The 22,392-nt window shown below is 42.2% G+C and overlaps 2 protein-coding genes across 3 annotated transcripts in view; one reads left to right on the top strand and one right to left on the bottom strand.

Moving 5' to 3' along the window:
* Positions 1-22,392, bottom strand: part of LOC121644575 (acyl-coenzyme A thioesterase 11-like) — a 47,974-nt gene that overhangs the window by 7,965 nt on the left and 17,617 nt on the right. Inside the window, exons 9-17 of one of the 2 annotated variants that reach the window (XR_006011294.1) lie at positions 18,010-18,129; positions 17,765-17,903; positions 14,799-14,854; positions 14,458-14,524; positions 12,103-12,186; positions 11,892-12,025; positions 10,948-11,115; positions 10,753-10,879; positions 10,387-10,668 (exon numbers count right to left, since the gene is read on the bottom strand). Coding sequence is in view for 1 of the 2 variants with exons in the window: in XM_041992623.1 (XP_041848557.1) it covers positions 10,462-10,668; positions 10,753-10,879; positions 10,948-11,115; positions 11,892-12,025; positions 12,103-12,186; positions 14,458-14,524; positions 14,799-14,854; positions 17,765-17,903; positions 18,010-18,129 (1,102 nt within the window). In the remaining variant the exon portion in view is untranslated. Of the gene's footprint in view, positions 1-9,049; positions 10,669-10,752; positions 10,880-10,947; positions 11,116-11,891; positions 12,026-12,102; positions 12,187-14,457; positions 14,525-14,798; positions 14,855-17,764; positions 17,904-18,009; positions 18,130-22,392 lie in introns of those variants that run through there. The other variant, XM_041992623.1, reaches the window with a different exon arrangement.
* Positions 686-7,556, top strand: fam151a (family with sequence similarity 151 member A). The gene is made up of 11 exons (XM_041992624.1): positions 686-815; positions 895-1,044; positions 1,117-1,279; positions 1,425-1,482; positions 3,327-3,416; positions 4,370-4,446; positions 4,540-4,676; positions 4,988-5,158; positions 5,491-5,597; positions 5,697-5,876; positions 7,192-7,556. The coding sequence occupies exons 1-11, from the start codon at positions 707-709 to the stop codon at positions 7,486-7,488; spliced, it is 1,539 nt and encodes a 512-aa protein (XP_041848558.1). The 5' UTR covers positions 686-706; the 3' UTR covers positions 7,489-7,556.

The following is a 22,392-nucleotide window of genomic DNA, read 5'->3' as shown; positions in this document are numbered from 1 at the left end:
AGCAGAAACTTGGCTTATCTCAGCTTGGAGGCAGAAACTGGACACGTGGAGAACAAAAGAAGAAGAGTCAGGACTAAAAACTATCTAGAGCAGATGAACAGGACCTGAAATCCAGCAAAGACCTGAACTAGGACCTGAGAGATGCATCTTAACCTTCAGTTGATCCATCTACTTTTGACCGAAGCCAGTCAGTGGGAAACTGGGAGAAAAGACTGAGGTATGTCACACGACCCTAGAACTGAACTGAAGATTAGTGGCAACTGATCAGATGGAGGGATAGATCTTCCCCAGAACCCGGACACCAACGGATCCGATGGGGGGACAGATCTTCCCTGGAACCCGGACCTCACAATTGTTGAAGCAGTGTGGGATAATCTGAACAAAGAACAGAACAAAAGGCAGAAACATCCAAAGAAAAGTTTTGGAAAATCCTTCCAGAATCCTAGAGAACTTTTCCTGGAAAGTTCTTCCAGGATCCTGAAGAGCTACTGAAAGAAATGACAGAAAGCTTAAGAGGGTTCAGACTATATCAAGTGAACTCCTGTGAAATTCCCAAATTTCCCTGAGGGCTCTCTGAAGGGATTAATAAAGTATTTCTATTCTATTCTATTCTAAAACACTGTTCTGATGCTTAAACTCATTATACGGTCTCTGCCTTGCCATCCAATCAGGGGCTGATCTTCCGTTGTTTCCTACTGGTGGAGACATGCTGGACTTCCTGGTGCAGTCAGGTGACATCAACAAGCCTGACGGGCTGTTGGCTACCTGGTTTCACCGGGCCAACAGCAAGGAGGAGATGAACAAAGCTCTAACAAGTAAGAACAGCCATCTGCAGCAGTACTGTGTTAATCCCTGGAGTTGGCTTACACCTAGCTTAATTATTTGTCCTTGAAGGTGATGTCATGATCCTGGAGGCGGATGTTACTCTGAAGGGTTATGGAACTCAGGATGAGAAACCAGTCCCTATCATGGCGCATCCTCCTGACATTTCCAGTGATAACACTCTTGACCAGTGGTTGGATGCTGTGCTGGCTTCCAGGAAAGGTGCAGAATAGACTAGATGACATCAGTATTTAAATCTTATTTGGTTTGAATGTTTGTTGTGTCTCTCTGCAGGCATCAAGTTGGACTTTAAGTCTCTGGCATCAGTGGGTTTGTCATTGGACCTGCTTCGTCAGAAGAATAGCAGCAAAGGAATAAACAGGCCTGTGTGGCTCAACGCTGACATCCTCCGAGGTCCCAACGTACCCAACTTTGTTCCTGCAGTCAATGGAAGCAGGTCAGAGCTGCTTAGATTTGGGGAAATCTCTTTTTAGGACATACGGAAACAGCATAAAGAATAAAAGTGTTACAGGGAGAAGATGAAGTATATTTATGTGGGTCAATGAGAAAAACTGCTTTTTATTTTCATTTTCATATTTCAGATTTCTTCAGCTGATTGAGGAGAAGTTCCCAGATGTGACTTTGTCTCCTGGATGGATGGTATTGCTCATAAACTTTCTAGTATAGCATTTATCTGCTAACCAGAAGCAGGGCTCCAGGCTAACTGGTTGCACTGGTGTGCTGAACCTTTTCATTTGGGTGCACCAGCAAAAAATTGTGGTGTACCCCAATTTCACCAGTGTTGCTCTTAGCAACACATTTTAAAACAACGTAGCATTGCTAGCTGCAGCTCTGTGAGAGCTCTCCAACGTAGCATTGCTAGCTGCAGCTCTGTGAGAGCTCTCCAACGTAGCATTGCTAGCTGCAGCTCTGTGAGAGCTCTCCAATGTAGCATTGCTAGCTGCAGCTCTGTGAGAGCTCTCCAACGTAGCACTGCTAGCTGCAGCTCTGTGAGAGCTCTCCAAGGTAGCATTGCTAGCTGCAGCTCTGTGAGAGCTCTCCAACGTAGCACTGCTAGCTGCAGCTCTGTGATGGATCTCTCCAACGTAGCATTGCTAGCTGTAGCTCTGTGATGGATCTCTCTAACGTAGCATTGCTAGCTGCACCTCTGTGAGAGCTCTCCAAGGTAGCATTGCTAGCTGCAGCTCTGTGAGAGCTCTTCAATGTAGCATTGCTAGCTGCAGCTCTGTGAGAGCTCTCCAACGTAGCATTGCTAGCTGCAGCTCTGTGATGGATCTCTCCAACGTAGCATTGCTAGCTGTAACTCTGTGATGGATCTCTCTAATGTAGCATTGCTAGCTGTAACTCTGTGATGGATCTCTCTAACGTAGCATTGCTAGCTGCAGCTCTGTGTTGGATGCAGATTTTTTGTATCCAGATGTTGTATCATTAGTGTCTGGGCTTTCAGGCAGGCTAAAATGTCTGCAAGCATAATAGTATGCAGTCTAGTTGTTTTTAATATTCTAGCTAATTGGAAACTTGAAACATTTTCTGTTAAAGTTGTACTACCAAGTCTTCCCATTCTGGCAGGCCTTCCATGGTCTATTAGGTACTCCCCAATCTGGCAGGTTTTCTGTGGTCTGGCAGGTCCTCCCTGGTCTGGCAGGTCCTCTCTGGTCTGGCAGGTTCTCCCTGGTCTGACAGGTCCTCCCTGGTCTGACAGGTTCTCCCTAGTCTGGCAGGTCCTCCCTTGTCTGGCAGGTCCTCCCTGGTCTGGCAGGTTCTCCCTGGTCTGACAGGTCCTCCCTGGTCTGGCAGGTTCTCCCTGGTCTGACAGGTCCTCCCTGGTCTGGCAGGTTCTCCCTGGTCTGACAGGTCCTCCCTGGTCTGGCAGGTTCTCCCTGGTCTGACAGGTCCTCCCTGGTCTGGCAGGTCCTCCCTGGTTTGACAGGTCCTCCCTGGTCTGACAGGTTCTCCCTAGTCTGGCAGGTTCTCCCTGGTCTGGCAGGTCCTCCCTGGTCTGGCAGGTTCTCCCTGGTCTGACAGGTCCTCCCTGGTCTGGCAGGTCCTCCCTGGTTTGACAGGTCCTCCCTGGTCTGGCAGGTCCTCCCTGGTCTGGCAGGTTCTCCCTGGTCTGACAGGTCCTCCCTGGTCTGGCAGGTTCTCCCTGGTCTGACAGGTCCTCCCTGGTCTGGCAGGTTCTCCCTGGTCTGGCAGGTCCTCCCTGGTCTGGCAGGTTCTCCCTGGTCTGACAGGTCCTCCCTGGTCTGGCAGGTCCTCCATGGTCTGACAGGCTCTCCCTAGTCTGGCTGATATCTGAAGGAAATGCTGATCAGCAAAAAAGAGGAAAAACAGTCGACTCCTGCTGTCTGGATAGCACTGACCCACTCTGGACCACCCCAGAACCGCCCCTGCTAATGGGACGGAAGTGTCCTCCTACTGTACCCTTTTTACTGACAGTGCATCAGATGTGGTTGTTGCCTAATCTAAATTTAATATTGTAGGTTCTGTATTTGCCTCCACTTTTCAATGCAACCTACTCCAGGACCATGATGGAAGACATGTACAATGTGATCAAAGATGTCCCACAGAAGGTAAGTTAAAATAAAATCTGTGTGACGGTCTATGTATGGAGGACTGAAACTGCCCTTGTTTATTAACTTGTAAATATCTTTCAGATGTATTTATTTATTTAATTATTGCTTTTTTTATCATCTCTGTATTCATCACTGTATTATTTCCCTTTTACATTTTCTGTCACTGTTCTTGTACCTATAATTATTTACTTCTGTATTTTATTTCCATCTGACATTTTATTTATTTTTTTACTTCTTTATTCACAGTCACTACTTGCTGTTTACTAAATTAAAAAATATATTTTTATTTATATTTAAATAAAGAGATGTAACAGACAGTTAGATGGTAAAGTAGGGATAATCATACAAAGTTAATTTATTAATTATTATTATTATTAGTTAATAATAGTTAAAAATTGCAAAAGAAATATCAATTTGTCATATTTTCGACATTTTTTAGATTTTTTGGTATATTTTTATGTATAATTTGTTGGCATATTTGTTCATTTTTGAGACATTTTTATAGTTCTGTATTTCTTTTTGATTTTGGCAGTTCTTTTTTTGTTTTTTGTTTTTTTTTTTTACTCCACCAGAGCATCATAAGTATTTTCAGCCTTTAACTTTAAACATAAAAAGTCTATAAGTCAGTGGTTGGGCTATTATTTAATCACACACCTGGGGTGCTCAGAACAAGTGTCAACATTAGAATCAGCTGTTTGGCAGAGAAGATCTGGAAAGTTTTACGTGTACACAACATCCTCAACTCTGCTGCTCATCCCACAAACACATTTTTCTTCCAAATATGGCTCCATTCAAAATGGAACTAAACAGACTCTCCAACAGTAGAAGATTTATCTCAAAACAAGGAAATAGTCCACCAAACACTCATTTAGTGACCTTTTCTGGTAATTTTGTAAGAAAATAGCTTGAAGACGGTTGTTCTCCATGTCACCAGTTTCATATCTTTTTAGGTTACATTCCCGGTCCACGCTTTGTTGGTTCGCAGGGGCTGGCAACACGTCAGCTGGCTCCTCAGCCAGTCACCACGGTAACAGATAACATCTAACCATGACATCTAACCAAATAAACATCTAATCATTGTGTCATCATGCATGCGTCTAAACTGTCCCTTTGTTTCTAGGTTCAGTCTGACATTATGGCAGGGTTCGGATCATCCAAGCATCAGCGACCTGCTGTTTGTCCGCGACAACAGCCACCCCGCCAGAGTCTACTACGATATATACGAACCCACACTGTCCGAGTTTAAACAGGCTGCAAGTAAGGAGTCAGGAGACAGGTCATACCTGAGGCTGAGTCTAATATCAGCCGATTAAAGACCTGTCTGGAAGTGAGACCTGTTGTGTTTGAGCAGAGTAGCTGAAATCTGACAGATAAATCAAAAACTGAGTGAAGGTTTGGATAACTAAATATATTTGCATAGTTTATAATTGTAAACTGTAAAGTGCCTTAATGAAAGCTAAACAAGAGGATAACGTGACACTATACAGTACACCTGCAAACATCAAACTTGTGATTTGATTGGAATATAACATAACCAGTATTGATTAATGTATTGATTGTCTCTGCAGGGAAACAGAGCCGTCTGAGGAGATTCTATCCTGGAGGAAACCTGATGGACTTTCTCTTTCCAGCTCACACCTCAGACACTAACTTCCTGTCTGCAGTCAGACGGGGCGACAGCCTGGCAGTGCGTTGGTTCACCGTCGCTGATGAGGCCTCTTTACTGGATCGTCTCTCAGGTGTGTCAATACAGCAACCAAGATGTGTAACAAAGTATGTCCTCCATCGTCAGGGACTTCTTGGTTTACCATCAACAGACTCTACAGCTAGTTTCTTGTTAGAATAATAACAGACTGCTGAACCATCAACCTTGTCCAGAACAAACATATAAATGATGTGTATTTGTTCCTCCGTGTGGATGAAAAGGAATCAATGTGATTGCCTCTGCAGATGAAACTGAAACCAAAACCTATAAACAATCTGTCTGAGAGCAGAAACCTCCAGAGGAGAGGAGACGCTGACTGAGATCACAACTCTTTCTAACCCATTTACTGTGTCTGTGTACCTCCAGGTGGGCATGATGGGATGTTGGTCCTACATGTTGTCTCTGACATCAGTCAACGCCAGGTTCCTGTTATAAGAACTTCTGGGAGGAACTCAGAGGCCCTCACTCTGCAGGTAGATCCTGCTGCTTCCAGACGTTACTGATACAAGTGTTGTTTGGTTCTACTATTGTGGAGCATGTTAAGACTTAATAATGCCTGCATACGCTCACAGCATGTCCTCCAGCTACTTGGGAAGAATGCGCATGTACCTGTGGGTGTTTACCTGCGAGTTCACTCCCTTCAGCTTCTGGAAGCTTCCCTCCATCTGCTGCAGTCGGCCTACACAGCAGAGGATCTCTACAGGCCAGTCTGGATCAGCGTGGAGGGTTTACAGAGCAATCCCATCATCCATGTACGTACAGTTGTATCAGACTTCCTCCCATCACTTCACAGCTGCTGAGATTTTCCATTTATTTCAGCAAAGAAAGAAAGTGTTGAGGTATTTATTTTCAGACAATTAAAACTTAGTCGCCGTCATATCTGTCCAGTGGCTTCATGCTAGGGTCTGAAGCACTGTCCCGTGTGCGGTAGGACTCGAATGGCAGTGGATCCGACAAGCGATGATGATTCCACAGTGAAGCACTGACTGTTTCAGCTGCTTCAGCCCAAAAAGAAGTCACACTTTAAAACTTTCATTTAGGATCTGCAGTTTTTCTGCAGCATCGCCCCTATCGCATGAATTAGAATAAAATAAATTAAACAGCAAATTAAAAATAATACCAATAAAAAGAATTAATAAGAATAAATAGTATAAAATGTATTGATAGAATAAATGAAAACAGAAATCAGACGTACTTTATTGATCCCCGACCCTGGTCCTCAAGGCCCCCTATCCTGCAGGTCTTAGATGTCTAAGACCTGCAGGTTAGGGGGCCTTAAGGACCAGGGTTGGGCACCTCTGAGATAGAGAATGAGAATAAAATGAAAACAAACAAATAAATAAAATAAATTAATTAGATAAAAATGTAAAAAGGCCAGAAGTGGTTTGTCACAAAATGGCAACAACAAGCATCAAGTTTTTTTTATTATTCATGTTATATTGCATATTTTTCAAACCCAACTGCAACTTAAAGTACTTCACAAATGATAAACAGTTTTGGAAATGCAATTAAACATAATTCACAAAACAATCAACATAATAGCTAAAACTAACAACTAAAACTTAATAAATACAATAAAAGTTGCTATTACTTAACAGAGTAAAACAATTTATTAAAATCATACAAAAGGTAAAAAAGGAGAAAGAACCAAACTGAAATGCAGTGAGGACCAACTTTAGATAGATAGATAGATAGATAGATAGATAGATAGATAGATAGATAGATAGATAGATAGATAGATAGATAGATAGATAGATAGATCAAAAAGCATCAAGGGGTTTAATTTACTCATAACTGAACTGAACCAAATGCTGGACTTTTTTTTTTTTATCTACACAACTATTTAATTCTGTCTATTAAAGGGAATATTTTTTATCTCTGAATATAAATGCAGCCATTCCTTCTTAATTGTTGCCACAGTGTGAGAAAAAAGAATTAATGATCAGGATTATTATTGCTGTGTGACTGAAATAACCAGTAGAGTTCATATTAAAAAAGACGTAATCGTGGATGTCATGTGTTCCGGTTGGTGTTTCTGACTACACGGTACTCCTCCCTCTCTTTCAGGACTTCATATCCAGAGTAGAAAGCTTGTTTCCTTACGTCACCCTGGTCCTGACAGAGCAGACATGGCCTCCTCTGATCCCAGCGGCAGTGACCAGCCTGTCCCAGAGGGTGGCGCTGCACCTGAACGCAGCATTGTCACTGGAAGGACTGAAAGAGCTTCAGTCTCTGATGGACAGATGTGACGTTGTGGTGGAGGTGGACACAAACAACAGACCTGGAACTTTCACAGTCTTGAAGGAACTTCTAACCCAGCAAACAGGAACAACAAACACTCACCTGTACCTGATATCTGACTAATCACTCATGAGAAAGTTACACAAGCATGTGATGTTGGAGCTTCAGTCTTCCAGCATGTACGTTATGTACTGCAGGGAAATGGGAAGAATGTGCAGCGATTTATTAAAACATGGTCAAACAGAAATATATATAAAAATTAGGCAAATAAAAAAACAGTTTGTCCTATCATTTTTTTATTCTTTATTTTCTAACCTCGTCAAGCATGGTAACAGCAAAGTATTGAGCTTTGCCAAAGGCAACGTTAAAGAAAAGTCATGTCCTCCTGGTTTGATCTTCTTCTTCTTCTTCCCCTCATCTCCACGTTCTCTCTCTCCAGTCTGCAGTGTGTTTTCAGAGGCAGTCCTTACCGGGGTCGTCTTCCCAGCTCACTCCTGAGAAATCCTGCCACCTGTCCTCTATTGACAAATTATCAGTGGGACTTTTCCTGGAGTTGATGCCATATAGCTGCACTGATGGCTCGAGGAGTCTGCCCAGAGAAGCTAAGACAGGAATGGCTGGAATACCCACTTCTCACACAATCAACTTTTTCCCTGTTAAAGAAACAATGAAGACCATGGTTCATCTGAGGAACAGTGTTCCAGGAGACAGAGATGGAAAAGATAGAAAATAACCACAACTGTAGAATCAAACCTGTAAAGGAACAGAAAACATCATATGGCCTCTCTAATAGGACACAGCATACAATCATCAGGAGCACCTGCAGGTGTGGTGAAAAACTGTGACTCTTCTTAAATAAAACAGACTCATAATTAGACTTTTGTGGCAGCAGAAGAATCCCTCATATGTTTATTTGGGGTTACAAGTGAATTGAAATGCAGCTTCTATCTTCAAGGAAACAACTGGATGATTCACAAGATCACAAAAAGAAAAAGGAGAACAGGTGAACCTAAAACCAGACATATGAGACCACTGCTAAAGACAAACCCAGATCATGGACAGCACAAAAATCATTGGATTGGAGAAATGGACAAATTCAAACGCTGGATCAGGAGGCGAGCCAGCCCCATCAACCGTTATGAGGGGGCGTCCATGCTATCTCACACATGGGATTCTCTCTTGCAGAGACCATCAGGAGGCGGGACCAGCCGGGTAGGAGGCGGGACCAGCCGGGCAGGAGGCGGGACTAGTCGGGCAAAAATCTGTCAGATTGCCGGGCTGGTCACGCCTCCGGGATACCATAGGCTGATAAAGACGTGTCATGACACATGTCGGATGATGTTTCTAAAGAAGGCTGAAGTTCCAGTTCAAACATGTCAAGGTAAAATTACAACTCCTTAAAAAACTCTGTCTGGTCCAGGCCAACAGCTGGCATCTGGACCACATGTGGCCCACAGGAGACTTGCTATAATCCAAGCTAGGCTGGCATCTGACATATGGTTCACTTTTGGCAAACTTATAAGAGAGGTCTGGGTTCTGGGGCGGATCTGTCCCTCCATCAGACCTGTTCCCACTGATCTTCAGTCCAGTTCTTGTGTCATGTGACGTACCTTTTTCTTGACAGCCATCTTTCACCATCTACTGTTATGTAGAATCAGTAATGTTGGTACAGTAAATAAGCTGGTTGGGACTGTAAACCTGGTTTATTACTCAGCATCAGAACAGTTAGTAGTGTTACAGCTCTAACATTTAGTGTAAACCTCAGGATTACAGCCTTTCTTTGTTTTAAATAAAAAATAAACCTGATGTAAAATGCTCTCATGTTGCAAACAAACTTGCCTTTACGTACCTGTACAGAAGTACGTACCATCACCAGGGATGACGGTACATAGTTTACATACAGTCAACCCTGACTTTACGTACCGTCTCATCTTATCTAAATACAGCACACACACCATCTCACAGGTACAATTAAAACCAGAATTTTACAAACGCTGTGCAAATGAGGTTAAATCAGACTACATTTCTCCAGTTTTAGGTGTATTAGAATTACATAAATTATTTTTTCATTAAAAGCCACAATAGTGCAATAGAATATTTCAGAGAATTTTTGTTTTACTTTCTTTAAAGTCAGAAGTTTACGTACACACAGATTTCTGTGTTTTTAAACAATGACCAGAACACTGACTTTATTGTCCTGAAGCTACTTCATAACTAATTTGGTGCAATGTTTAGGTCCATTGTCCATCTGGAAGAACCATTTTCGACTCCTGGCTGATGTCTTAAGATGTTGCTGCAATGTTTCCACATGATGTTCTTTCGTCATGAAGTGCACGAGTTCCTCCTGTAACAAACCAGCCCCTTGGCATGATGCTGACACCCCCATGCTTTACAGCTGGGATGGTATTCTCAGGAGTTTCTTCTAAATGTGATGATGGTCTTTATGGACAAACAGACTGCAGGACATGTCTTCAAACGTTAAGGTCTCTGTCCCTGTGTGTTTGCAAACTGTAATCTGGCTTCATTCTTTTCTTCTGGAGAAATACCTTCTTCCTCACCGAGTGGCCTTTCAGTCCATGTCATTTCACTCTGGAAAACAACTCTCTGACCAGCTTCAGCGGCATCTTCACAAGCTCTTTAGCTTTTATTTTGAGGTTGATTTGGCCTTAAAATACATCCTCCAATTCATGTATATGTTGTCTGTTAGCCTATCAGAAGCAACCAAATCCATGACATCATCATCTGGGCTCTTCCACATTGTTTAAAGACAAAGAAATCATGTATGTAAACTTCCAACTAAGGTTTTAATCAAATAGAAATCTTTTTGGTAATCCTAACTGATCGAAAACAGGAGTTTAATCTGATGTAACTTCAGACAGTGAGAAAAAAACATGCATGGAAACGTCTGACCTTAACTGTTAGAAGGTGAGAAACATTAACAGAAAAGCAACTGAAATGCCATCACTTTAACATATTTATGAAGTCATTATTAGATTATTAAATCTTTGAAAATCTGCATACACCTGCCAGCTGCTGCTTGCTGTAAACAGCCGCCTGGTTTCTCTCTGTTAACTGGTCTGAAGAGCTGTGTGGCGTTCACAGCTTGGTGCTGTTCAGTGCCTTGGACAGCGAGCTGGGACTGTTGGGTTCGTTGACCTTCTCCTCAGAATCAGACTGCAGCTTGTTTCTGGTCAGATAGTGGCTGCAGGAGCAGAAGGTGTGATAGAAAGAGGAGGAGAGGCCAGCGATATCTGTGGAGATGTAGGGCAGAACCTCTGGAGATGCCTGGTTATAGTAACTGATCTAAACCAAGAAACAAAAAATGGGGGAGGGTCAGATTTTTTTAAGACTGAATGTTAAAAAGCCTGACAGAGTTTGTAGTCTCACCAGCGACATGTTGTTTTCAGCCTCCAGAATGGTAAATCCAGCACAGAGGACCTCTCCTCTGTTAAACTCCTCAAAGGGAGGGTGAGTGGGGAGGGTCACTGAACGCAGCGCGATGACGTACGGATCTCTGGAGAAGAAAAAATCTGTAAATCCTGCTGGACAGAGACGGATCGGAAAATTAAAACCACTACTGACCCACTGCCACATGGCTTCCTTTTAGACGCCAGCAAAATGAAGTCCTGGAGAATCCCTCCTCCCTGATTGGCTGAGGTGGGGGAGCCCATTGTGCCCCGATGCACCGATGGAGTCACCACCCGGTAAAGAAAGTCATCCTCATCCACACGATGGATCAGCTCACATTTCCTGGTTTTGGAAGGAGACAAACCAAAGAGACCATGGTTAAAAACAGTTTACTGAAAAAGAAATTAAACTTTGTTTTTATTAAATTGTTGATCTGTTTCGGTTTTAAAAATGAAAACAGATGTCAAACTGCACCTTGTTGCTTTTTATTTAATCAAACCTGAGCCAGAAGGCAGAGTGAATCCTTAACTTAAGGACCTCTTGGTATTTAGTTTACAATCGACTCAGTAACTATAAGCCCAGATCATTAGACCCCTACTGCCGTGCTTCATAGTGTGATAAGGTTTTTATGTTTTCTGTGCTCAGGCTACAGACAACAAGTATAGCTGCTAATCACATCTACGGTGGTAGAAAAAAACTTCACCCCATGCCTTTATGAAATATTGCAATTTCTTTAGTACAGTCACACTCAAAATACATTTTTTTAGCCTTTGTTTAGTAACATTTTTAATTTGAAAATATGTCATGGTAATATTTAAGATTGTGTACATTTTTAAGGGTGAAAACTTTTACACTGCTGTACATGCACAGATTAATTCTGTATTTGTCTATTTTCAGCAGGGCAGAAAATACACATACAAACATTTGTGCCAAGTCAGGAACCAATCAGATTTCTCTAGTCTCCAACGAATCACAGAGAGAGGAGGGTGGAAGTGCTTTGTGTCCACAACCAAACACTACATCCTATGGAAAAGAACCACTACAGCCATCTAACTAAGGCCAGCATAACTCTATATGTCTTTGCCACTGTCATGCCTCTGTGTGTGTGTCAGTATTACTTATAATGTGTGTCCCAGCTGGTTCTGTTCTTCAGATCCGCTAGCAGAGAAAAGGCTCGGTCAGCAGGAATGTCCACTTCTGCTTCCACTCTGAAACTCAACATGGACTTCTTCTCCAGCGTGTAAAGACGAACCTAAAAAAACAAAGTTTTGAGCATAAACTTTTTGTTTCCTTTAATAGTCCTAAAAGTGAGACTAAAACCTCTCCAACCTCATCTCTTTCAGTGCTGAGACGCCAGTTGTTCTTAGCCGCAAGCATCTTCAGAGCTGAGACGTTGTTGTAGCTGAGATACACCTGCACACACGCACACACACACACACACACACACACACACACACACACACACACACACACACACACACGTGATTTAGCAGCTTGTAGAAGCTCCTTCAGCAGAAATAATCTGACATCATTTCCTGTATATCAGTCAGAAGAACTTTGGTCAAACAACATAATGAGGAATCTGTAATAAGAACTGTCCATCCATTCATTTTCTCCCACCTATCTGAGCTCAGGTTGTAGAGGTAACAGGTCCCAGACATCCCTCTCCTCTGCAACACTCTCCATTTCCTTCTGGGGGATCCTGAGGTGTTCCAGGACTAAAGAAATATATAAACTCTCCAGCAAGTCTAGGTAAGCCCGTAGGCCTCATCCCACCTGAGCATCCTTGAATAACCTCCCGAGAGGTGACCAGGAGGCATCGTAATCAGATGACCCAACCACCTCAGTTTCAATGTGATCCCCCCTCAGGATCGCCCAGATAAGCTGGAAGAAGAGGCCAGGAAAAGGGAAGTCTTGGCTTCTCTGTTTAAGCAACTGCTCCGGTAACTCAACCTTGGTTAAACGGTAGAAAATGGAAGAATGGATGCTGTACCCATCTTCTGATGGCTTCTTCCAGCAGGATAATGCACCATGTCACAAAGCTCAAATCATCTCCCCCTGCTTTCTAGATGACAATGAGTTCACTGGACTCCAACGGTCTCCACAGTCACCAGATCTCAGTCCAGTAGAGCAGCTTTGAGATGTGGTAGAACGGTAGATTCTCATCATGGATGCAGCCGACAAACCTGCAGCAACTGTGTAGAGCAGCTTTGGGATGTGGAGTATGTGACCCCTGCAGGGTCACTGATTACCATCTACATGCTCCCTCTGGGCCACACGTCAACGAGCATTGAATCTCTTTTCACTGCCATACCGACAATACTCAGCTCTACATCAGGACAGACTCCACCATCCCTGGAGCCCCACCATCAACCCTCACAGCCTGCCTGGAGGAGCCAAAGGTGTGGATGACCAACAACTTTCTCCAGTTTTACAACAAGAAGCCGTTATCGGCACGCCACATCAGCTCAAATTCTCCTCTGTTACCAGTGTCTCATTTTCTGTCCAGATCTTTCCCCTCCCATCCTCTTCACCTTAAAACTGCATTCTTTCATCTAAAAAACTTGTCAAACTCTGCTCCTTCCTGTCTGTTACTCATGCTGACAGGCTGGTCATTGTCTCCTCCGGGCTGGATTACTGTAACGCGCTCCTTTTTGGAATTCCTGACAGGAGCCTGTAGAGGCTTCAGTACATCCAGAACAGCGCTGCCATGATTCTGGCAAGAAGAAGATTGACCATATCACCCCAGTCCTCCACTGGCTCCTGGCAAATGTAAGGAAAAAGCATAAACTATGTCTCCTCTCATACCAGTGCATACATCTACAATTAACCAGATATTCTGAAGGGAATCTTGCAATTCCCAATAAACACAAGAAACCTCGGCTCCACAGATACCTACCACTTTATCCTCCTGTGGCAAGGCGACCTGTGCGAGTGGCTGGAAACAGTGAAGCAGAGTGCACCGTACCACTGTCTTCTGGTCCTGGACTTGCACCGTACCACTGTCTTCTGGTCCTGGACTTGCACCGTACCACTGTCTTCTGGTCCTGGACTTGCAACATACCACTGTCTTCTGGTCCTGGACTTGCACCGTACCACTGTCTTCTGGTCCTGGACTTGCACCGTACCACTGTCTTCTGGTCCTGGACTTGCACCGTACCACTGTCTTCTGGTCCTGGACTTGCACCGTACCACTGTCTTCTGGTCCTGGACTTGCACCGTACCACTGTCTTCTGGTCCTGGACTTGCACCGTACCACTGTCTTCTGGTCCTGGACTTGCACCGTACCACTGTCTTCTGGTCCTGGACTTGCACCATACCACTGTCTTCTGGTCCTGGACTATGGATGTACTTCTAATGTGATGAATGTGTTTTTTTATATTTAGTACATTGTTGTAGTTGTTTAATTGTGTAGCACCTCTGGATTTCTTTTCTAAAAGTAAGAAATTATTATTATTATTATTATTATTATTTATTTATTTATTTTTATTTTTTTATTATGTGATGGAACGGGAGATTCTCATCACGGTGGTCCTGATAATATGGACGGTGGGTGAGTTTGTGTTTAGTCTCAGCAGAGTTTCAGTCGGTCTAATCCAGCAGAAACACTTTGTTGTTGCTTTGCTGTTCCTGCTTTCCAGATCAGTATGCATCAGCCAAACTCAGCGTGGTTCTAGACTTCACCTGGTTCCTGGGGTCCCAGGGAACAGACAGAGGAACCTCACTCTGCTCGCAAGAAATGATGTACTTCCTGAAAGAAAAAAAAAGTAATCTGAAGTATCTGAATGATGAAAACAGTGGGGATATAATCTTAGACCAACTGGTGTTGCACCACTCTGCACTGGGCTGTAAAACTTGAACCTTTCCCTCCTTCCTTTTATAATAAATAATATTATATATATATATATATATATATATAAATACTTAATTCATCCTCATTGGGTCAATTCATAATCTCACACTATCAACACACAAACGTATCTTCCAATAAAGCATTTCCTGCTCGTAGGAGTAAAACATTTCACCTGTCCAGTCGGATTTTTTTCCTGGCTATTGACTCTTGGAACCTCCTCTCACCTTCCTATAAATGAAAGAAAAACACACACAGGCGAGGTAAACAGCAGTAGTTTCTTTCTGCCTCTATTTTTCTGATATTTTAGGCCCCAACACTTCCCAGATTCTGGATCTGGTCTGAAACATCAGATGACGTCAAAAGGTGGAAATTTAGTGAACTTTTAATTGGTGTTTATCCCTTGAAAAAAATCAAGCATCTTTAACTTGCAGCAAAAGCATTGGTGTTGAAGACTGATAAGAGCTGTGTCGGTGGACTCAAAGGTCAAAGAGTAGCAACTTGTTTTCATTAACATCAAGTTAACAGCTCTGATCTTTGATCCACCAAGCTTTCACACCTACAGATGATAAACGAAAATTCAGATAACAATGACTCCACTTTCTTTACCAAGTCAAATAAATTGTTTTATTGAAGCGCTTGTTGCACATTATGGTAACATGGCTCAGTTTAACAGATACGTACGTCGTACAATAAAAAACCCAAATGGCAAGGCACCAGACAGATGTTGAAACAATGAGATGAAATAAAAGATAAAACGAAAGGGTAAAAAGAGGATATGATCTAAAAGATGCAAAAGATTCAACAGATCTGCAGGTCTGTTGGACAAAATTCAAAACAACTTTTCCTTGATTAATCTGAGGTAAGGAATCTAAGGACCTGAAGATCCAAGCTGCCTAGAAGGCTCAGATGTGCATTTTGGTCCTAAACCATTTAAGACTTTATAGACCAACAGTTATTTGCTGGACTGGGAGCCAGTTTAAAGATCTCAGAACTGGACTGAGAGGATCTGTCTTAGTCGTGTTGAGGACTCGAGCAGCGTTTTGAATCAGCTGCAGCTGTCTGATTCAGCGGTCTAATCCAGTTTTCCTACATCCCTCTGACACACTTTGTTCTTGACATGCTCTTGAGCTGGTAGCAGGCTGACGACCTGCTGAAACCCAGGTCTACCTCTGAGGTGGTAGCCGGGTTCTGGTTTGGTCTGAACGTTTTAAAATCACAGTGAAGTTGGGCTCTGATGTTCAACTTTTCCTGTGTGAGTCCAGAGACAGAAACACTGTTTCACCAGTTTAACTGGTGGAAATTCTGAGCACCCACTTCTTTATTTGTTCATGGCCCTTCATGAGATTTTATAAATAAGCTTCCCGGCAATGAGTTGTGTATGTTTGTGGCATATGAATAATTATGTTATTTATTGTAGTTGCTTTTCATTTTCTGTGCATGTGTTAGCATGTAGCTTTCAATGTTATCTTTCAATGCATTAAACAGGGCCCACACCAGTTCAGGGCCTTTCCTGAGACCCATCTAGTTGTCAAAGTTTGGCCAGCCCGTTTATATGATCATCAAAATCCATAAAAGGAATGGAAGTTATCAAATCATTGTAATAATCTTTTTTTTAACCTTGTCCTGTCCTGCATGTGTTGTGCTGAACAAATTTGCTTTGCCAAGAGGAGCTTTGTGGGTATAAGGCTCCTCTTCACCATTTAAGCATTATTCCTAATTTTCAAGTTGCCTAGTGCTGAATTTACATATTTATGCTTTACCTGACAAGAAGGGGGCAGTAAACAAAAGTAGTAAACAAAATAGAGAGAAGAGAAGACAAAACAGAGACAAGGATATACCAGATACAAAATAACACCAGCTGGTCAATCTTAGCAGAAAAACACAACCAGCTGCTACACCTGAAAGGAAACAAAACACCTGCAACATTTTCAAGAAAACAAAACTGAATCATCTGAAGCACCTATCAAAAGACAGACCAGCTGTAAAAACTAAAACAAAACATTAACCACAACAACAGAAACATCAGCAACGTAAAGAAAAACATGAACAGCTACTTCAGAACTTTTTTCCTCCTGTTATGTAGTTTCTTTTTGTTTTAATATGCAAAAATTGATTTTTCATTAAAGTACTTTGTGTTGCCCCAGCATGAAAAGTGCTTTATAAATAAAGTTTGATTGATTGATTGATTGATTGATTGATTGATTGATTGATTGACTGATAGATAGATAGATAGATAGATAGATAGATAGATAGATAGATAGATAGATAGATAGATAGATAGATAGATAGATAGATAGATAGATAGATAGATAGATAGATAGATAGATAGATAGATAGATAGATAGATAGATAGACACAGTAACTGTAGCTGCTGGTGATTAAACCCACAGGACGACACAGTGGCTGTCTCAGCATGCAGGGTAGTAAATGGGCCTTAATAGGCTTGGATGTGAGCTTCATTTCCTTCATTTACATACTCTGACTTCCTGCTGCTGCACCCCATCCTGCTGTTCTTTTTTGTTCCTCTTACATTGTCATGGTGTTTTAGTCTTTTAACAGAAAAGACATAAGTTTTCTGGACATGTAAAGATGTCAAAAGCCTAAATTAATCAGATATTTGGTCTACATGCAGAACAAAATTGGTGAAAAAAATTTAGTGTGTTAATCTGTTTTCTCATACTCAGATAACTGTTCTTATCTAATAAAGCACAATCAGACTATACTTAGTTATACTTATACATGATCACTTGAATAATCTGATAACTCCAGAAATCAGGTAATAATCTGATTTTTGGTGTGGATGTAAACGGGAATATTGTAGTGCAGCAGAAGCAAATAAATCCTTGTCTTAAATGTACTGTATACAAGGGCTTTTTTAACTCCTAAATAGTAATTTGATGAAGACTCCAACCTGAACTTCAGTATTAATATAAAACAAACTCTGCGAGACCTGTCAGCAATAATGTTTAAGTGACATAAATAACGTTGAGATTAACCAAAGGGTTTCCAGTAGAACACTGGTGTGGCTGAAACTACTTCCTGTCAATCCAGTTTAAATAAATTAATTTAAAAAAAAGCAGAATGATTCAGTTGTTTATTATTTTACATTTTTAGACTTCACATTATCAGCGAACTCACCAGGGGTTCTGGTCGTATCCGTGGTAGAGTACATAGCTTCCTGTTGCCATCGAGCACCTCGAAGGTCATGAAGGCGGAGTTTATGTGTCGGTTAGGCCCCTCCTTCTGGTGAGCCTCGGCACGGACCCCCACCTCCATGCTGCAAGGAAGAGATCTGTTTATTTTTCCAAAATGTCTTCCTCTCAGCTGTACTCACCCACAGTTGACTGAGTTTATCTGTGTCTTAATGATATTGATTTATGTACCTGTTTTTGAAGGCGTTGTTGACAATGGCCCTCAGCAGCAGTCTGTCTCCAACCTGAGAGGGTCCTCGGAAAGTGAACATGTCGATGGTCCGAAGAGTCGGATGTGCCTGACACAGACGGCTAGAGCAACGTAGAAAGAATAAGCAAGAAGTCAAACAAGAAGAGCTTCTTCTTCCTGAACAAAGCATCTCTTTACTAGGCAATAAAATAAAATAAAATAAAATAAAATAAAAAAAGTCTAAGACTGACTTCCGGCTTAGCGACTAATGGAGTGAGACGTTTTTAGTGGAGCTCCTGCAAAATTTTCGTACAAGAACAGGAGAGCTTTTCTACAAACTCTATATCATTAAGTTTTGACTCCGCAGTCCTGTTGTGACCACATTGTACCTCAAAATGCCTTCAAAACCTAAGAGTACGAGCAACCTGAAGGCTATGCTAACGAGGCCTGCTTCCCTGGCTACATCACCGCCCAAGAGAGATGCAAACGCGCCGCCACAGAGTGCTGCTGTCGAGCTCCCCCTTCCAGAGGGAACCGCCACCACCTCAAGCTTAACTTCTTCTGCCTTTAAGTCTGAATCCCTCACTGATCGTTGGGAGGAGATGGCAGGCATTTTCAAGGCTGAATTAGAGAAGGTGATGATGAAAAAGATAAAGTCTGAGCTGCAAGGTGTGAAAACAGAGCTAAGTGGCCATTGAAGGTGGATGTGCTGAGGGGGGACTGTCAATGATATGGAGGACTTGCTGTCGACATGCACTGATAATTTAGATTCACTCAAAAGCATAGTTGACCAACTTTCGACCCAACTTGTCACGCTTGACAACAAATGTGCGGATTTGGAGGGGAGGTCTCGCCGCAGTAACATCAGGATAATGGGGCTAGCCGAGGAGCACGGCCCAGTCAATGCGGTTACAGTTTCCACTTGCTGAAAGACACTTTTGGTTTAGAAACAGAACTGGTTGTGGACCGCGCATTGATCCGTACAGCCCAGACCAAAACCCAGCGAACGTCCTCGTTCCATCATAGGACATTTATGTTACCACACAGACTGCGTCGATATTTCACGACGGTCAGCATGATTATGTTTTTACAAGTTGAGAGTGCTGAGTTTTGTGCTGTTTAACATTCTGGCCCTGTCTTTAGATATATATTTTTGTTTTATTCTCTTAATGTTTGCAGGTGCTCCAGTATAGTTAGCGAAAGGTGAAGATGATTGTTTGGTCCAAAGCCTGGAGCTTTTTCTTTTGGAGTCCAACTCCGTGTGGAGATTGCACTGGTGATGGGGTAGTGCAGTGTTTCCAGGTCCTCGGGACCCGCTGCCCTGCATGTTTTAGATGTAACCCTACTTTAACACCTGAATTAAATGAATGGCTCGTTAACAGGCTGCAAAAAACTGGATGAGGAAGTTCATTAATTTGAATCAGGTGTGTTGGAGTAGGAACACGTCTAAGACATGCAGGGCAGGGGGTCCAGAGGACCTGGATTTGGAAACACTGGGGTAGTGGAAGGTGCCAGGGAGGGAGGTTGTGGGATTTGGGGTCATGTGGTCTTACAAACTAATGAGGCAGAACGCTTGCGACTTCACTCTACTACAAATATGACGACAAGTCTCGGAGGTTACTAGCTCATCAGTTGCGTCACCAAGCAGCTTCCCATTTCATACCTCGCATTAAGAATGGATCGGGAGTGTTGCAGGAGGACCCGGATATTATAAATTCTGTCTTTTAATCTTATTATGAGTCCCTGTATAAGTCTGAACTTCGATCAGATCTATCAGACATGCACACGTTTTTGAAGGAACTTCAGTTTCCCTCCACAAGTCCAGAATTGATTAATCAATTAAACTGAGCACTGACTATTTCAGAACTAAATTTGGTCTTAGGAAATATGCAAAATAATAAAGCCCCGGGACCTGCTGGGTTTCAGGTCAAATTTTTCAAGGCATTTCACTCCAAACTTGTCCCATTACTTTATTCTGTTTATACTCAATCTCTGTCACTTGGCTCTCTCCCTCCTTCACTGAGACAAGCCTCTATAAATGTTCTTCTAAAGAAGGACCAGAATCCTGATCTTTGTACCTCCGATAGACCATCTCTTTAATGAACGTGGATACAAAGATTTTCGGAAAGGCCTTAGCCCACCAACTTGAAAAAGTTCTCCCTACAATCATTTCCAAGGAACAGACTGGCTTTATCAAGGTGCGTCAGCTCTATTATATTGTTTGTATTTTGCTTAATGTAATCTACTCAAAAGAAATGTCAGTCATGCCCATAGTAGTGACATCAATTGATGCTGAAAAGCCATGATTGGAGTTATTTCTTTGCAGTCTTAAATGGTAAATGGCCCGTATTTATACAGCGCTTTCCTGTACCTGGAAAGATACCCAAAGTGCTTTACATTATACATCACATTCACCCATATGATGGTGAAAAGCTGCCATGCAAGGAGCTTGACCACGACCAGCAATTAGGGGTTCGGTGTCTTGCCCAAGGACACCTCGACATGAACCCGACTTGGCCAAGGATCGAACCGGCAACCCTCGGGTTACGAGACGACCGCTCTACCTTGCTGAGCCACGCCGCCACCTTAGCCAAATTAGGTTTGAGTGACAGTTTTATATCATGGATACGCCTTCTTTATACATTGTCGTGTGCCAATATTATCACTAACAGCACTCGATCCAATAATTTTTCTCTAAACAGAGGCTGTAGACAGGGCTGCCCTCTGTTTGCGCTTGCAATAGAGCCCCTGTTTATTTATTTGAGATCCTCTCTCAGTTTTAATGGCATTATTAGGACAGAGTTGAAATTATCAATATGCAGATGATTTTTTATTATACGTTGCAAATCCAGCAAGAGCCCTGTCATTGTTTCATTCTTTCTTAGTTTCAGTCTATTCTCAGGAAATAAAGTTAATGTGACCAAGAATGAACGCTACCCCGTCAGTAAATTAGCAAAGCAGCTCTCCCGCTGGGTTTGGGTATCTGGGGGTTAGCATAACCAGATCCTTTAAATCGCTTTATTCAGTAAATTTCTCTCCACTCTTAGCTGAGATCAAGGTAGACTTTAAAAAATGGAGTTCTCTCCCTCTCTCTTTGATTGGGAGAATTAATACAATCAAGGTAAACATCTTGCCAAAATTTTAGTTTTTGTTTCAGTGCTTGCCTATATTTTTACCAAAGAGTTTATTTTAAAACAGTAGACTCAATCATTTGTCATTTTCTGTGGGATGGAAAAACTCCCAGAGTCAGACAAAAAAAACCTTCAAAATAATAAGTTCTACAGTGGCCTTTCTCTGACAAATTTTCAGTTTTACTACTGGACCACAAACATAACTAGAATTGAGTTCTAGTTCAAGCCAAATGATATACCTTGGTGTCAACTGGAGGATCAGTTGTGCCCCCAGTATCTCTTTCTTCCTTATTAACTGGTCCAATCATCACAAACCCCTCTGGCCTTGCTTGCAACCCTGTGGTAATAGCTACCCTTAAAATATGGTTTCAGTTTAGGAAACAGTTTAAATGTCCCGCTCCCACGGCCTTAACCCCATTATTAAAAAACCCTCTGTTTGAACCTACAATTACTGACCCCCACTTTCTCCTTATGGCAGGACAGAGGAAAGAAATGTTTTAAGATTTCTACAGGGATGGGGTCTTTTGCCCTTTCACTGATTTGGCTATTGAATTCAATCTTTCACTCTCCCATATCTTTAGATAAGGTGAGGAATTGTGTAAAATCCCTATTTTCCAACTTCCCTCACCTCCCACCCAGGCAGCCAGGGAGTGAATTTTTGCAACTCAATCCTTTACAAAAGTCTTTAATTTCAAAAGTTTATGGACCAATCCAGTCATGCGATGGCTATTTAACCACTAATAGAAAAGAAACCTGGGAGCAGGAACAAGAATTAGTTTTTGATGAGCACTGGTGGGAATCCGCTCTGCAGACCATTCACAAAACCTTTATTTGTGCCCGTTTGACCTTGATACAGTTTGAAGTTGTGTTTAGATATCATAACTCAAAGACAAAGCTGGCAAAGATCTTCCCAAACTGATGTTCGTGACTTTCACAAAGCACTGACATCTAGCCACACATTAGTATTTTTTGTCTTCCGGGAGAATATACCCGATACTCTATCAAAGAACTGGAATTAATAGCTTTTACCTCTGTAATTTCTAAACGTCACCTCCTTCTTAACTGGAAATCTGTAGCAGCTCGCTCCAGCACACACTGGATTAATGAGGCTGTGTGCTTCTTAAAAGCAGAAATAATTAGGTATTCAAAACGGGGAAATGTGAACAAATTCTACAGTAGGTGGCAGCCTTTTATGGATTGTTTTGAAATAACGTAACCTCCCTTTTTTGTGTGTTGTTGTTTCTGTTTGTTCGT

Source organism: Melanotaenia boesemani, chromosome 8, assembly GCF_017639745.1.
Source record: "Melanotaenia boesemani isolate fMelBoe1 chromosome 8, fMelBoe1.pri, whole genome shotgun sequence".
Classification (NCBI taxonomy): Eukaryota; Metazoa; Chordata; class Actinopteri; order Atheriniformes; family Melanotaeniidae; genus Melanotaenia; species Melanotaenia boesemani.
Note: the sequence above shows the minus strand (reverse complement) of the source record. Positions and strands in the feature narration are given on the sequence as shown.

Coding starts and splice junctions, on each gene's coding strand:
- fam151a (XM_041992624.1), top strand. CDS start 707: ATGCTGGACTTCCTGGTGCAGTCAGGTGACATCAACAAGCCTGACGGG. Junction 1,483..3,326: donor CTTTGTCTCCTGGATGGATG/GTATTGCTCATA, acceptor TTAATATTGTAG/GTTCTGTATTTGCCTCCACT. Junction 4,447..4,539: donor CTCCTCAGCCAGTCACCACG/GTAACAGATAAC, acceptor CTTTGTTTCTAG/GTTCAGTCTGACATTATGGC.